The sequence below is a fragment of the Zonotrichia leucophrys genome, chromosome 1A (assembly GCF_028769735.1).
Source record: "Zonotrichia leucophrys gambelii isolate GWCS_2022_RI chromosome 1A, RI_Zleu_2.0, whole genome shotgun sequence".
NCBI classification, from domain to species: domain Eukaryota; kingdom Metazoa; phylum Chordata; class Aves; order Passeriformes; family Passerellidae; genus Zonotrichia; species Zonotrichia leucophrys.
In genome coordinates, this window is record NC_088170.1 from 64,072,782 (window position 1) to 64,087,185 (window position 14,404).

At 51.3% G+C, this 14,404-nt stretch overlaps 4 protein-coding genes across 4 annotated transcripts; all 4 read left to right on the forward strand.

The window, feature by feature from the left end:
- Positions 1–215: 215 nt before the first annotated feature.
- LOC135458568 (inositol 1,4,5-trisphosphate receptor-interacting protein-like 1) lies at positions 216–1,811 on the forward strand. The gene has a single exon (XM_064733787.1). The coding sequence runs from the start codon at positions 216–218 to the stop codon at positions 1,809–1,811; it is 1,596 nt and encodes a 531-aa protein (XP_064589857.1).
- Positions 1,812–3,327: 1,516 nt separating this feature from the next.
- Positions 3,328–4,922, forward strand: LOC135458579 (inositol 1,4,5-trisphosphate receptor-interacting protein-like 1). The gene is made up of 2 exons (XM_064733798.1): positions 3,328–3,660; positions 3,744–4,922. The coding sequence occupies exons 1-2, from the start codon at positions 3,328–3,330 to the stop codon at positions 4,920–4,922; spliced, it is 1,512 nt and encodes a 503-aa protein (XP_064589868.1).
- Positions 4,923–8,630: 3,708 nt separating this feature from the next.
- On the forward strand, positions 8,631–9,863 carry LOC135458590 (inositol 1,4,5-trisphosphate receptor-interacting protein-like 1). Its single transcript, XM_064733807.1, is given in 1 exon segment — positions 8,631–9,863. A coding segment is annotated over 1 exon segment (1,233 nt).
- A 1,407-nt stretch (positions 9,864–11,270) lies between these two features.
- Positions 11,271–12,866, forward strand: LOC135458597 (inositol 1,4,5-trisphosphate receptor-interacting protein-like 1). Its single transcript, XM_064733820.1, has one exon. It carries the CDS (start codon positions 11,271–11,273, stop codon positions 12,864–12,866), a length of 1,596 nt encoding a protein of 531 aa, XP_064589890.1.
- The last annotated feature ends 1,538 nt before the right edge of the window (positions 12,867–14,404 follow it).

A 14,404-nucleotide genomic window follows, 5' to 3' on the forward strand; every position in this document is an offset into this window, starting at 1 on the left:
GCCAGGAGCTGCAGGAGGGCTGGGGCAGTAGCTCCAGTACCGGGCCGTGCATTCTGGCCGCTAACCCAGGGCCCGGCCGGGCGGCAGCGCCTCGCTGAGGGCGCGGTGCTTGCTGGGGCAGCGGTGCAGGCCTGGCCGCCCTGCGGGTCCTGTGCCCCACTGTCTGTCTCCATTCCGGCCCCACTGAACCCCTTCTGTGTGTCCTCCTGCAGACCATGGCTTTACTGCCATTGCTCGTCGTGCTTGTGCAAAGCCTGATCCAGTACCCCCAGCCGGCTGGGGATGGGCTGGATGAGGCCACGCACCAGCGAATCAAGGAGCGTCAGGAACTGCTGGACCACGAGATGGCTCGGCTGCTACAAGAGCTGGAGGAGCAGGACAAGGGCTGGGGAGCCATGCTCTTTGGTGCCCTGCAGCAGCAGTGGCCATTTTGGGTCCTTGCTGGAGTCTTGCTCCTCTTGGGCCTGTGGTTTAGCTGCAGGAGAAGGAGCGGTGAGGCCAGCAACAATGATGTACGTGAAGGTGAAGACAGCGTAGATGGACAGGAAGAATGTACGGAGGTGAAGGTGCAGGAAAGCAGCGATGCCAGTGAACAGAGAAGCAGAGGAAAAGAAGACCATGATGGTGGCAAGGGAGAAAGTGGCAGTGGTGGAATGGAAGACCGAGAAAAGACCGGATATGCGGGGAATGAGCAAGGCATCCTTTTAGTGGACCGCATAGAGTGGCCTGTGGAGGACCTGGAGAGAGGCTGCTCAGTGACAGCAGAGCTGATGGAGAGCTTGACGCGTGTCTTTGTGGACAGCGTGAGCAATAGCTCCTACCCAGTGCCTCAAGAAGCCATCGGGGTGGGCAGTGCCTTTGAGGGTTGGAGTCCCCGTGACTGGGATGGGGTGTACCGTGTGCTGGTCCCACTGAATCCCCCACCCGGGCACGCCTTCTACCTGGAGCTGAACAGTGCAGGGCAGGTGGCAGCAAGGACCTTCAACGTCTGTGTGGAGCTGGTGTGCACGTGCGAGAAGGAGCAGCTGGCAGAGAAGCCGTTGTGCTTCCTGCACCACTCGCGGAAGGAGCTGCGGCGGAAGCAGAAGCGCAGCCTCCTAGGGACACTCTGCACCGGCTCCTACCTGGACGTGGCAAAAACCTCCCACTGGTTCTGCCAGTTGGTGAGAAGCTCGTGGCTGCAAGTGCCTCAGTGGCACTCATGGCACTTGGTGTTTCAGCCGTGCAGCCGGTCTTGCCAATTGCAGCTGAGCAAAGGCAGGGAGAGCCTGACGGTGGAGATGCTCTTTGGGGTGCGCCGAGGGGACTCTGACATCTTTGTGGTCAGCCAGCCCACCAAGGCCACCATGATGGCAAGCACAGCGTGGGCCGAGATGTACGCTGTGGCAGAGGCAAAATTCTTCCAGCACATTGCCAGGCAGCTGCCGTGTGAGAGCTTGCACCTGAAATGCCTGCAGCTCTTCACCTGCATCCTGAGGGACACAGGCTTTTCCAGCTCTACCTGGAAGACTGTGGTCATGCACGTGCTGACCACAGTACCGCTGTCCCGGTGGCACAGGAGAGCATTTGCACGGCGGCTGTGGGACATCATGGCGTACCTGGACCGCTGCCTGCAGCTGACACACCTGAGGCACTTTGTGCTGGGCAATGAGAGGCTTCCTGCAGAGATCAGCTTGCCACCAGCCATGCGAGGGGTTGTGCCACCCAACCTCTTTGAGCACCTGGCCCGAGATCCGGCCGCCCACAGAGAGGCAAGGCAAGCTTATGGTCGGCTGCGATTTCGCCTCGGGGTGCTGCTCTCTAGCCACTGAGAGGAGTTCCCTGCACAGAGCTGTGATGGAGTGTCACATGCGATGACAGCCACCTGAACCCTGCATAGCTGGTATATTTGTCACTGGCCATCCTGAAGCTGCTTTCCTGTCCCTGAGGAAGCAAGATGCAGCACATGGATTCGCTGTGCAGACACATCTCTGGATGGCCTTGCCCTTCACCTTCCAGTTCCAACAGTGCTGCTGACCACGTCTGTGAGGGAGAAACCTGCTCCACCTGCGCATCCTAACAGAAGACAGTGAAGATGAGAGGTTGCTTGGAAGACCTTGAAGACAGCAACCTAGACTGCTATGGTCTTAATGTAGTTAATTTGTTTAAGCTGTAGCATTAGTTGTAGTTGTAGTTGTGAATGTAACTGTAGCTGTAGCTTTAGTTTTATTTCTAACTATAGCTGTAGCTGTAGCATTACTTATGCATTTAACTGTAGCTGTAGCTTTAGTTTTAGTTCTAACTGTAGCTGTAGATGTAGCATTAGTTGTGCATGTAAATGTAGCTGTAGCTTTCATTGTAGTTGTAGCTGTAGCTTTAATTAGATTTTTTTATTAGCATTCCTTCTAAAGGCCCTTTAGTGTTAGATTTGCCGCATTAGCCTTAGTTTAGAGAATTGAACTACAATTCTATAGTGCCATGTCTGCTTGTCAATAATATTTGGATATCTATGTTTGAAAAATTAATAAAAAGTAATAAATTACACAAATTGCCTGAAATGCGTCATTCTTTGTATTTAACTCTCTGTATCTTAGAGAATGTCCTTCCTATATCCTTATATGAAATAAAGACTTTCTGCAAACAGGGATGTTGTATATATTAAGTATGTGGTTTCTACATGACATCCTGCCCCAAAGGGAATAAGTATAAATACAAATAGTAAAAAATGTCGCGCACCAATATTAACTAAAAGCCTACACTTGTATACCGCAAACATCCATGGGTCATGTCACCCAAATTTATATTTGACAAGAGTTGTGAGGCAGGGCACTTGCGCCTGCTTTGTCAAGGGAAGCTCTGGGGTTGCCAGGTTCCTGAGTGATGGGTCTGCACTTGGTGTCTGTTGGGGCTTTGGGTGCCCAGGGCCATGATGAGTTCCCTGAGCGGACTGGGGAGGGCGGGCGGGGCTGGCCTGTGATGCGCTCTGGGTTCTGTGACATCACAGGGGCCATGTCACAATGGGGGCAGGTATAAAAGGCCTCAGCTGGTGCCGCTGTCCCAGTAGAGCCTGGGCAAGCGGTGAGTGCACAGCAGTGAGGAGACAGGGCTGGGAGAGGCCAGGAGCTGCAGAAGGGCTGGAGCAGAAGCTCCGGTACCGGGCCGTGCGTTCTGGCCCCGCACCCAGGGCCTGGCCCCGGCGGCAGTGCCTCGCTGAGGGCGCAGTGCTTGCTGGGGCAGCGGTGCAGGCCTGGCCGCCCGCCAGCTGCCACTTCCCTGCGGGTCCTGTGCCCCACTGTCTGTCTCCATTCCAGCCCCACTGAACCCCTGCTGTGTGTCCTCCTGCAGACCATGGCTTTACTGCCATTGCTCGTCGTGCTTGTGCAAAGCCTGATCCAGTACCCCCAGCCGGCTGGGGATGGGCTGGATGAGGCCACGCACCAGCGAATGAAGGAGCGTCAGGAACTGCTGGACCACGAGATGGCTCGGCTGCTCCAGGAGCTGGAGGAGCAGGACAAGGGCTGGGGAGCCATGCTCTTTGGTGCCCTGCAGCAGCAGTGGCCATTTTGGGTCCTTGCTGGAGTCCTGCTCCTCTTGGGCCTGTGGTTTAGCTGCAGGAGAAGGAGCGGTGAGGCCAGCAACAATGATGTACGTGAAGGTGAAGACAGCGTAGATGGACAGGAAGTATGGACGGAAGTGAAGGTGCAGGAAAGCAGCGATGCCAGTGAACAGAGAAGCAGAGAAAAGAAGACCATGATGGTGGCAAGGGAGAAAGTGGCAGTGGTGGAATGGAAGACCGAGAAAAGACCGGATATGCGGGGAATGAGCAAGGCATCCTTTTAGTGGACCGCATAGAGTGGCCTGTGGAGGACCTGGAGAGAGGCTGCTCAGTGACAGCAGAGCTGATGGAGAGCTTGACGCGTGTCTTTGTGGACAGCGTGAGCAATAGCTCCTACCCAGTGCCTCAAGAAGCCATCGGGGTGGGCAGTGCCTTTGAGGGTTGGAGTCCCCGTGACTGGGATGGGGTGTACCGTGTGCTGGTCCCACTGAATCCCCCACCCGGGCACGCCTTCTACCTGGAGCTGAACAGTGCAGGGCAGGTGGCAGCAAGGACCTTCAACGTCTGTGTGGAGCTGGTGTGCACGTGCGAGAAGGAGCAGCTGGCCGAGAAGCCGTTGTGCTTCCTGCACCACTCGCGGAAGGAGCTGCGGCGGAAGCAGAAGCGCAGCCTCCTAGAGACACTCTGCACCGGCTCCTACCTAGATGTAGCAAAAACCTCCCACTGGTTCTGCCAGTTGGTGAGAAGCTCGTGGCTGCAAGTGCCTCAGTGGCACTCATGGCACTTGGTGTTTCAGCCCTGCAGCCGGTCTTGCCAATTGCAGCTGAGCAAAGGCAGCGAGAGCCTGACGGTGGAGATGCTCTTTGGTGTGCGCCGAGGGGACTCTGACATCTTTGTGGTCAGCCAGCCCACCAAGGCCACCATGATGGCAAGCACAGCGTGGGCCGAGACGTACGCTGTAGCAGAGGCGAAATTCTTCCAGCACATTGCCAGGCAGCTGCCGTGTGAGAGCTTGCACCTGAAATGCCTGCAGCTCTTCACCTGCATCCTGAGGGACACAGGGTTTTCCAGCTCTGCCTGGAAGACTGTGGTCATGCACGTGCTGACCACAGTACCACTGTCCCGGTGGCACAGGAGAGCATTTGCACGGCGGCTGTGGGACATCATGGCGTACCTGGACCGCTGCCTGCAGCTGACACACCTGAGGCACTTTGTGCTGGGCAATGAGAGGCTTCCTGCAGAGATCAGCTTGCCACCAGCCATGCGAGGGGTTGTGCCACCCAACCTCTTTGAGCACCTGGCCCGAGATCCGGCCGCCCACAGAGAGGCAAGGCAAGCTTATGGTCGGCTGCGATTTCGCCTCGGGGTGCTGCTCTCCAGCCACTGAGAGGAGTTCCCTGCACAGAGCTGTGATGGAGTGTCACATGCGATGGCAGCCACCTGAACTCTGCATAGCTGATACATTTGTCAATGTATCAGCATGCAATGTATCAGCAGGCAGTCCTGAAGCTGCTTCCCTGTTCCTGTGGAAGGAAGATGCTACAGCACATGGATTCACTGTGCCGACACATCTCTGGATGGCCTTGCCCTTCACCTTCCATTTCCAACAGTGCTGCAGACCACGTCTGTGAGGCAGAAACTGGCTCCACCTGCACATCCTCAAAGAAGACCGCGAAGGTGATAGAGGTTGCTTGGAACACCTTGAAGAGAGCAACCTAGTCTGTTGGGGCTTAATGTAGTTGTTTAGTTGTAGTTGTAGCTGTAATTGTAATTGTAGTTGTACTTGTAAATGAAGCTGTAGTTTTAGTTGTAGCTGTAATTGTACTTGTAGCTGTAGCTTTAGTTGTAGTTGTAGCTGTAGCTGCAGCTGTAAGTATAGCTTTAGTTGTATTTGTAATTGTAGCTTTAATTAGACTTGTTAATTAGCATTCCTCTCGTGGGCCTTTATTGTGGACAGTTTTGCAAATTTACCCAGTTACCCTTAGTTTAGAGAATTTAACTTCCCTGCTCTAGTTGCTTGTCTTCTTTCAAATAATGTTTGAATATCGTTTATAAAATTAATAAAAGGAGATAAATTTCTCAAATTGCCTGAAATGTGTCATTCTTTGTATTTAACCCTCTGTATCTTATTTGATGTCCTCACTCTACCCCTATCTGAAATAAAGACGTTTTGCAAACAGAGATGTTGGATATATTAAGTATTCTGTTTCTCGAGCATTCCCATAGAAATGCTTGAAGCGTTAATTGAAGATGCCCTGAAGGGCCTGAAATTTAATATGCTGTTGAACTATAGAGTTTGAGAGCTAAGAGGATATTGAAGGCACCAAAATTTTGTAATTAAGTTATTTGGCCTTTTTAGGATGGCATTAAATCTTCCTGTCCATCATCCAAGCAACCTGGATTTCTTTCAGAAAAATTTCTCACTGAATCGGAAACTGAGCATTAGCCTACATGACATCCTGCCACAAAAGTAATAAGTATATATAATGTTTTGGTTTGACAAGGATGTGAGTTTTTTGTGATGTTTTGGTTAAATTAATAGGTGTTTAGATTTGAATATTGGCACTTTGTGCGGCTATTGAGGACATGGATATGCCCTCAATAGGAGATTAAAAGCAGAGAACTTTTAGGGAGAAGTTTTTTTGGGTTTTGTTTGTGAAAGAGGTCAGACTTTTTTTGTTTATCTGCAAGCTGGGTGGGGGAAGGGAAGAAATGCAGCTGGGTGAGGTAGGTTGAGGCTTTGGACAGAGAAGGGAGGTGAAGGCTTTTGCAGGATAGAAAGGTGGAGGAGTACTGAGAGGTATTAGGCAGTTACATGTTACAGGGCTTGCAAGGGTTGCAGGGTGAAGAGAGAGGCAAGAATCTTGACCTCATGTTCAGAAGGCTTGATTTATTATTTTATGATATATATTACATTATTACTATGCTAATAGGAATAGAGAGAAAAAGTCTCAGAAGCTTGCTATGCTAAGAATAAAAAAGGAATGAATCATAAAGAAGCTCTCTGTGATTCTGTCCCAGAGAGAGCTCGGTCTCTGATTGGCCCTTAATTGTACACATAAAACATGGGCCAATCACAGGTGCACCTGTTGCATTCCACAGCAGCAGATAACTGCTGTTTACATTCCTTTTCTGGGGCCTCAGCTTCCTAGAAGAGGGAGAAATCCTACAGAAAGGATTTTCATGAAAAGATGTCGGTGACAGTTACATTCTTCCTTTTTTTGGAGAGAGAGAAAGCTGCTGTTTGTGTTTGTGCTACTTTGAAATTTGATAGTACGGTTGGTTGAGGAGGAGAAGTGTGGGGTGTGGTGAGAAGGTGATTGGCAGGGCAACTGTGGGAGTTTTGGACAGGTAGAGCTTGAGATTTTAACTTCTTTTTTAGATGATGGAAATTTTACAGATGTTGATTTTTTTTTTTTTTTAGAGATGAAATAAGAGGAAATGGGCAGGTGTGATGTAAGTTTGTGCAAGTGAAAGATGTCTGAGTGAAGTTGACAAGAATCCTAGGTGGGAGGAGATGACAGAGTGGCCTTTGGCTGGACTTTTCTTGTATAGCCATGGACAGAACCATTTTCCTGTGACACAAAGACTGCATTTAGGGGGAGGCAGTGGCTTAGAGCCAAGAGAGTGCAGTGATATGAAGGAGTGCGTGAATAGAGATGACGAGTGAGGAAAGTAGAAGTGCCCTCCATCTTCAGGGAAGAAGAAGACCTCTGTTCTCAAGACCCCTCGGCCCAAGGGGGTGAATTTAGGGGGACATGTGTCCCAAAAGTGAGAGACTGCTTTTTATAGAACTGAGCAAAGCATCCTTAAAAAGAGAACCCTAGAAGTAGCTCTGGTCCATGTGCAGTGGTGAGAGAACTGGGCATGGAAGGAAGACATCACGATGGCAAATGTCCTCTGGGCGGTGCCACATGTTACATGGAAACACAACAAGTATCAACTGTGTTTCCAGGGGAAGCCTATGATACAAGAACGACTACTCTCTTCTTAATGAACTGAGAACTGATTATCTGAAAGGTGGTAATAGACTGAGAGTTGGTGATCTGAGAGGTGGTAAGTGAATTGAGAATCCAAGGTTTTGTACTACTGTAATGTATTAGAAATTTAGTAGGGGGAGGAGGAATGTTTTTAGAAGGTTTTCATTCTGAGTTCTGTGTGAGTTTCTTTTTAAATATAGATGTAAGTTAATAAAGTTTCCCTTCTTTATTCCTAAATAAGAGCCTGCTTTGATCTATTCCTACTCACATCTCACAGCAGACACCAGAGAGAATTTATTTTCATGGAGGCACTGGCATTCCACCAGCGTCAAACCAAGAAAATGTTAATAATAAAAAAATGTCCCCCAGCAGTATTAAATCAAAGACTACACTTAGTATACTGAGAACATCCATGGGTCATCTTACCCAAATTCATATTTGACAAGAGTTGTGCGTGAGGCTCCTTGTGGCTGCTTTGTCAAGGGAAGCTCCGGGATTGCCAGGTTCCTGAGTGATGGGTCTGCACTTGGTGTCTGTTGGGGCTTTGGGTGCCCAGGGCCATGATGAGTTCCCTGAGCGGGCTGGGGAGGGCGGGCAGGGCTGGCCTGTGATGCGCTCTGGGTTCTGTGACAGCACTGAACTCCTTCTGTGTGTCCTCTTGCAGACCATGGCTTTGGTGCCATTGCTCCTCGTGCTCGTGCAAAGCCTGATCCAGTACCCCCAGCCAGCTGGGAATGGGCTGGATGACGCCACGCACCAGCGAATGAAGGAGAGTAAGGAGCTGCTGGACCACGAGATGGCTCAGCTGCTACAGGAGCTGGAGCAGCAGGACAAGGGATAGGGAGCCGTGCTCTCTCATGCCCTGCAGCAGTGGCCATTTTGGGTCCTTGCTGGAGTCCTGCTCCTTTTGGGTCCGTGGTTTAGCTGCAGGAGAAGGAGCGGTCAGGCCAGCAACAATGATGTACATGAAGGTGGAGAAAGAGTACATAGACAGAAAGAATACATGGAGGTGAAGGTTGAAGGACAGGGTGATGTGAATGTGGAGGAAAACAAGAAAGACGATAGAAAAGAAGGAAAACAAGGTAACGTGACTGCCATTGAAAAAGAAGACAGTGATGGTGGCAAGGGAGAAAGCGGCAGTGTGGAACACAGAGAAAAGACCGAAGAAGCACGGGAATGAGCAAGGCATCCTTTTAATGGACCACATAGAGTGGCCTGTGGAGGACCTGGAGAGAGCTTGCTCAGTAGTACCTGAGCTGATGGAGAGCTTGACGCGTGTCTTTGTGGACAGCGTGAGCAATAGCTCCTACCCAGTGCCCATAGAAGCCATCGGGGTGGGCAGTGCCTTTGAGGGTTGGAGTCCCCGTGACTGGGATGGGGTGTACCGTGTGCTGGTCCCACTGAATCCCCCACCCGGGCACGCCTTCCACCTGGAGCTGAACAGCGCAGGGCAGGTGGCAGCAAGGACCTTCAACGTCTGTGTGGAGCTGGTGTGCACGTGCGAGAAGGAGCAGCTGGCAGAGAAGCCGTTGTGCTTCCTGCACCACTCGCGGAAGGAGCTGCGGCGGAAGCAGAAGCGCAGCCTCCTAGGGACACTCTGCACCGGCTCCTACCTGGACGTGGCAAAAACCTCCCACTGGTTCTGCCAGTTGGTGAGAAGCTCGTGGCTGCAAGTGCCTCAGTGGCACTCATGGCACTTGGTGTTTCAGCCGTGCAGCCGGTCCTGCCGATTGCAGCTGAGCAAAGGCAGGGAGAGCCTGACGGTGGAGATGCTCTTTGGGGTGCGCTGAGGGGACTCTGACATCTTTGTGGTCAGCCAGCCCACAGAGGCCCAGAAAGGCGAGTCCAGCATCTTTGTGAGGAGGCAGTTCGCCAAGGCCAACATCATTACAAGCACAGCGTGGGCCGAGATGACCGCTGTGGCAGAGGCAAAATTTTTCCAGCACATCACCAGGCAGCTGCCGTGTGAGAGCTTGCACCTGAAATGCCTGCAGCTCTTCACCTGCATCCTGAAGGATACAGGTTTTTCCAGCTCTACCTGGAAGACTGTGGTCATGCACGTGCTGACCACAGTTCCGCTGTCCCGGTGGCACAGGAGAGCATTTGCACAGCGGCTGTGGGACATCATGGCGTACCTGGATCGGTGCCTGCAGCTGACACACCTGAGGCACTTTGTGCTGGGCAATGAGAGGCTTCCTGCAGAGATCAGCTTGCCACCAGCCATGCGAGGGGTTGTGCCACCCAACCTCTTTGAGCACCTGGCCCGAGATCTGGCCGCCCACAGAGAGGCAAGGCAAGCTTATGGTCGGCTGCGATTTCGCCTCGGGGTGCTGCTCTCCAGCCACTGAGAGGAGTTCCCTGCACAGAGCTGTGATGGAGTGATGGCAGCCACCTGAACACTGCATAGCTGATACATTTATCATTGGCAATCCTGAAGCTGCTTTCCTGTTCCTGCGGAAGGAAGATGCTACAGCACATGGATTCACTGTGCAGACACATCTCTGGATGGCCTTGCCCTTCACCTTCCAGTTCCAACAGTGCTGCAGACCACGTCTGTGAGGCAGAAACTGGCTCGACCTGCACATCCTCAATGAAGACAGTGAAGGTGATAGAGGTTGCTTGGAAGACCTTGAAGACAGCAACCTAGCCTGTTATGGTCTTAATGTAGTTAATTTGTTTTAGCTGTAGCATTAATTGTAGTTGTAGTTGTACTTGTAACTTAACCTGTAGCTTTAGATTCAATTCTAACTATAGCGGTAGCTATAGCATTAGTTGTGCATGTAACTGTAGCTGTAGCTTTCATTGTAGTTGTAGCTGTAGCTTTAATTAGACTTGTTTATTAGCATTCCTTCTAAAGGCCCTTTAGTGTTGTTAGTTTTGCCAAGTTACTCTTAGTTTAGAGAATTGAACTGCACTTCTATAGTGCAGTTATATGTTTGAAGAATTAATAAAACGCGATAAATTTTGCAAATTGCCTGAAATGCGTCATTCTTTGTATTTAACTCTCTCTATCTTAGAGATTGTCCTTTCTATGATCCTTATATGAAATAAAGACTCCTTGCAAACAGGGATGTTGGATATATTAAGTATGTGGTTTCTACATGACATCCTGCCCCAAAGGGAATAAGTATAAATACAAATAGTAAAAAATGTCCCCCACCAATATTAACTAAAAGCCTACACTTGTATACCGCAAACATCCATGGGTCATGTCACCCAAATTTATATTTGACAAGAGTTGCGTGGAAGAGCGCTTGTGCCTGCTTTGTCAAGGGAAGCTCTGGGGTTGCCAGGTTCCTGAGTGATGGGTCTGCACTTGGTGTCTGTTGGGGCTTTGGGTGCCCAGGGCCATGATGAGTTCCCTGAGCGGGCTGGGGAGGGCGGGCGGGGCTGACCTGTGATGCGCTCTGGGTTCTGTGACATCACAGGGGCCGTGTCACAATGGGGGCAGGTATAAAAGGCCTCAGCTGGTGCCGCTGTCCCAGTAGAGCCTGGGAAAGTGGTGAGTGCACAGCAGTGAGGAGACAGGGCTGGGAGAGGCCAGGAGCTGCAGGAGGGCTGGGGCAGAAGCTCCGGTACCGGGCCGTGCGTTCTGGCCCCGCACCCAGGGCCCGGCCCCGGTGGCAGTGCCTCGCTGAGGGCGCGGTGCTTGCTGGGGCAGCGGTGCAGGCCTGGCCGCCCTGCGGGTCCTGTGCCCCACTGTCTGTCTCCATTCCGGCCCCACTGAACCCCTGCTGTGTGTCCTCCTGCAGACCATGGCTTTACTGCCATTGCTCGTCGTGCTTGTGCAAAGCCTGATCCAGTACCCCCAGCCGGCTGGGGATGGGCTGGATGAGGCCACGCACCGGCGAATGAAGGAGCGTCAGGAACTGCTGGACCACGAGATGGCTCGGCTGCTCCAGGAGCTGGAGGAGCAGGACAAGGGCTGGGGAGCCATGCTCTTTGGTGCCCTGCAGCAGCAGTGGCCATTTTGGGTCCTTGCTGGAGTCCTGCTCCTCTTGGGCCTGTGGTTTAGCTGCAGGAGAAGGAGCGGTGAGGCCAGCAACAATGATGTACGTGAAGGTGAAGACAGCGTAGATGGACAGAAAGAATGTACGGAGGTGAAGGTGCAGGAAAGCAGCGATGCCAGTGAACAGAGAAGCAGAGGAAAAGAAGACCATGATGGTGGCAAGGGAGAAAGTGGCAGTGGTGGAATGGAAGACCGAGAAAAGACCGGATATGCGGGGAATGAGCAAGGCATCCATTTAGTGGACCGCATAGAGTGGCCTGTGGAGGACCTGGAGAGAGGCTGCTCAGTGACAGCAGAGCTGATGGAGAGCTTGACGCGTGTCTTTGTGGACAGCGTGAGCAATAGCTCCTACCCAGTGCCTCAAGAAGCCATCGGGGTGGGCAGTGCCTTTGAGGGTTGGAGTCCCCGTGACTGGGATGGGGTGTACCGTGTGCTGGTCCCACTGAATCCCCCACCCGGGCACGCCTTCTACCTGGAGCTGAACAGTGCAGGGCAGGTGGCAGCAAGGACCTTCAACGTCTGTGTGGAGCTGGTGTGCACGTGCGAGAAGGAGCAGCTGGCCGAGAAGCCGTTGTGCTTCCTGCACCACTCGCGGAAGGAGCTGCGGCGGAAGCAGAAGCGCAGCCTCCTAGAGACACTCTGCACCGGCTCCTACCTAGATGTAGCAAAAACCTCCCACTGGTTCTGCCAGTTGGTGAGAAGCTCGTGGCTGCAAGTGCCTCAGTGGCACTCATGGCACTTGGTGTTTCAGCCCTGCAGCCGGTCTTGCCAATTGCAGCTGGTCAAAGGCAGGGAGAGCCTGACGGTGGAGATGCTCTTTGGGGTGCGCCGAGGGGACTCTGACATCTTTGTGGTCAGCCAGCCCACCAAGGCCACCATGATGGCAAGCACAGCGTGGGCCGAGACGTACGCTGTAGCAGAGGCGAAATTCTTCCAGCACATTGCCAGGCAGCTGCCGTGTGAGAGCTTGCACCTGAAATGCCTGCAGCTCTTCACCTGCATCCTGAGGGACACAGGGTTTTCCAGCTCTGCCTGGAAGACTGTGGTCATGCACGTGCTGACCACAGTACCGCTGTCCCGGTGGCACAGGAGAGCATTTGCACGGCGGCTGTGGGACATCATGGCATACCTGGACCGGTGCCTGCAGCTGACACACCTGAGGCACTTTGTGCTGGGCAATGAGAGGCTTCCTGCAGAGATCAGCTTGCCACCAGCCATGCGAGGGGTTGTGCCACCCAACCTCTTTGAGCACCTGGCCCGAGATCCGGCCGCCCACAGAGAGGCAAGGCAAGCTTATGGTCGGCTGCGATTTCGCCTCGGGGTGCTGCTCTCCAGCCACTGAGAGGAGTTCCCTGCACAGAGCTGTGATGGGGTGTCACACCAGATGGCAGCCACCTGAACTCTGCAAAAGTGATACATTTATCATTGGCAATCCTGAAGCTGCTTTCCTGTTCCTGCGGAAGGAAGATGCTACAGCACATGGATTCGCTGTGCAGACACATCTCTGGATGGCCTTGCCCTTCACCTTCCATTTCCAACAGTGCTGCAGACCACGTCTGTGAGGCAGAAACTGGCTCCACCTGCACATCCTCAAAGAAGACCGTGAAGGTGATAGAGGTTGCTTGGAACACCTTGAAGAGAGCAACCTAGTCTGTTGGGGCTTAATGTAGTTGTTTAGTTGTAGTTGTAGCTGTAATTGTAATTGTAGTTGTACTTGTAAATGAAGCTGTAGTTTTAGTTGTAGCTGTAATTGTACTTGTAGCTGTAGCTTTAGTTGTAGTTGTAGCTGTAGCTGCAGCTGTAGGTATAGCTTTAGTTGTATTTGTAATTGTAGCTTTAATTAGACTTGTTAATTAGCATTCCTCTCGTGGGCCTTTATTGTGGACAGTTTTGCAAATTTACCCAGTTACCCTTAGTTTAGAGAATTTAACTTCCCTGCTCTAGTTGCTTGTCTTCTTTCAAATAATGTTTGAATATCGTTTATAAAATTAATAAAAGGAGATAAATTTCTCAAATTGCCTGAAATGTGTCATTCTTTGTATTTAACCCTCTGTATCTTATTTGATGTCCTTCCTCTACCCCTATCTGAAATAAGGATGTTTTGCAAACAGAGATGTTGGATATATTAAGTATGCTGTCTCTCGAGCATTCCTATAGAAGTGCTTGAAGATCGAATTGTAAATGCTCTGAAGTGTCTGAACTTGTACAGCATAGTACTCATGAAATTTTTAGGAATCTTTGGAAAAGTTTTCTTTACACAGTCTCTTTTATACGCTCCTGGGAAACAATTCAATCCAAATAAATTGAGCTATCCTGGTATAGTTGCCCTTCAGTAATATCTACATATATATGTGAAAAGAAGTAAAAAAAGGAGAAAAGTTTCTCAAATTGCCAGAAATGTGTCCTCCTTTTTGTTTAACCCGCCATTTCTTAAAGAATGTCCCTCCAGTGCTGCTGATTGAAAAAAATGACAAAGTGTCTCAAATGGTGTTCATATTCAGCAATCACTTCTTGGTATTCAACTTCTGTTGCACTTCAAAGCAGGGCTATTAATTTTGTCTCTTGGATTCAGTCAGAAGTCATGATGGTCAACACTGCTAAAACATTAATTAATCAATCCTCCTTCTCTCCTTATAAAAGTTCCCTCTCCTTCAAGGCATAGAAAAGAAAGATTCTGTGGCCCATATCAGAGAGGGAAGCCTGCTGTGGGGACAGGAACAAGCAGCTCCCTGTGGGGAGAGCAAGCAGGAACCTCGTGTAGGTGGATCGCTGCCAACAGCAGAACTTGCTGCTCCACTGATAGAGAACTGTGCTTGCTGAGGTCCCTGCCTTTTGTCTCCTTTGCTGGGCAAGAACTGCCCCCACCACAGCCCCTTTCGT

Excerpts from the sequence above, each read along its gene's own strand:
- LOC135458568 (XM_064733787.1), top strand. The coding sequence starts at position 216 with ATGGCTTTACTGCCATTGCTCGTCGTGCTTGTGCAAAGCCTGATCCAG.
- LOC135458597 (XM_064733820.1), top strand. The coding sequence starts at position 11,271 with ATGGCTTTACTGCCATTGCTCGTCGTGCTTGTGCAAAGCCTGATCCAG.
- LOC135458579 (XM_064733798.1), top strand. The coding sequence starts at position 3,328 with ATGGCTTTACTGCCATTGCTCGTCGTGCTTGTGCAAAGCCTGATCCAG. Across the intron at positions 3,661-3,743 it reads ACAGCGTAGATGGACAGGAA|GGAGAAAGTGGCAGTGGTGG; the intron begins GTATGGACGGAA and ends GATGGTGGCAAG.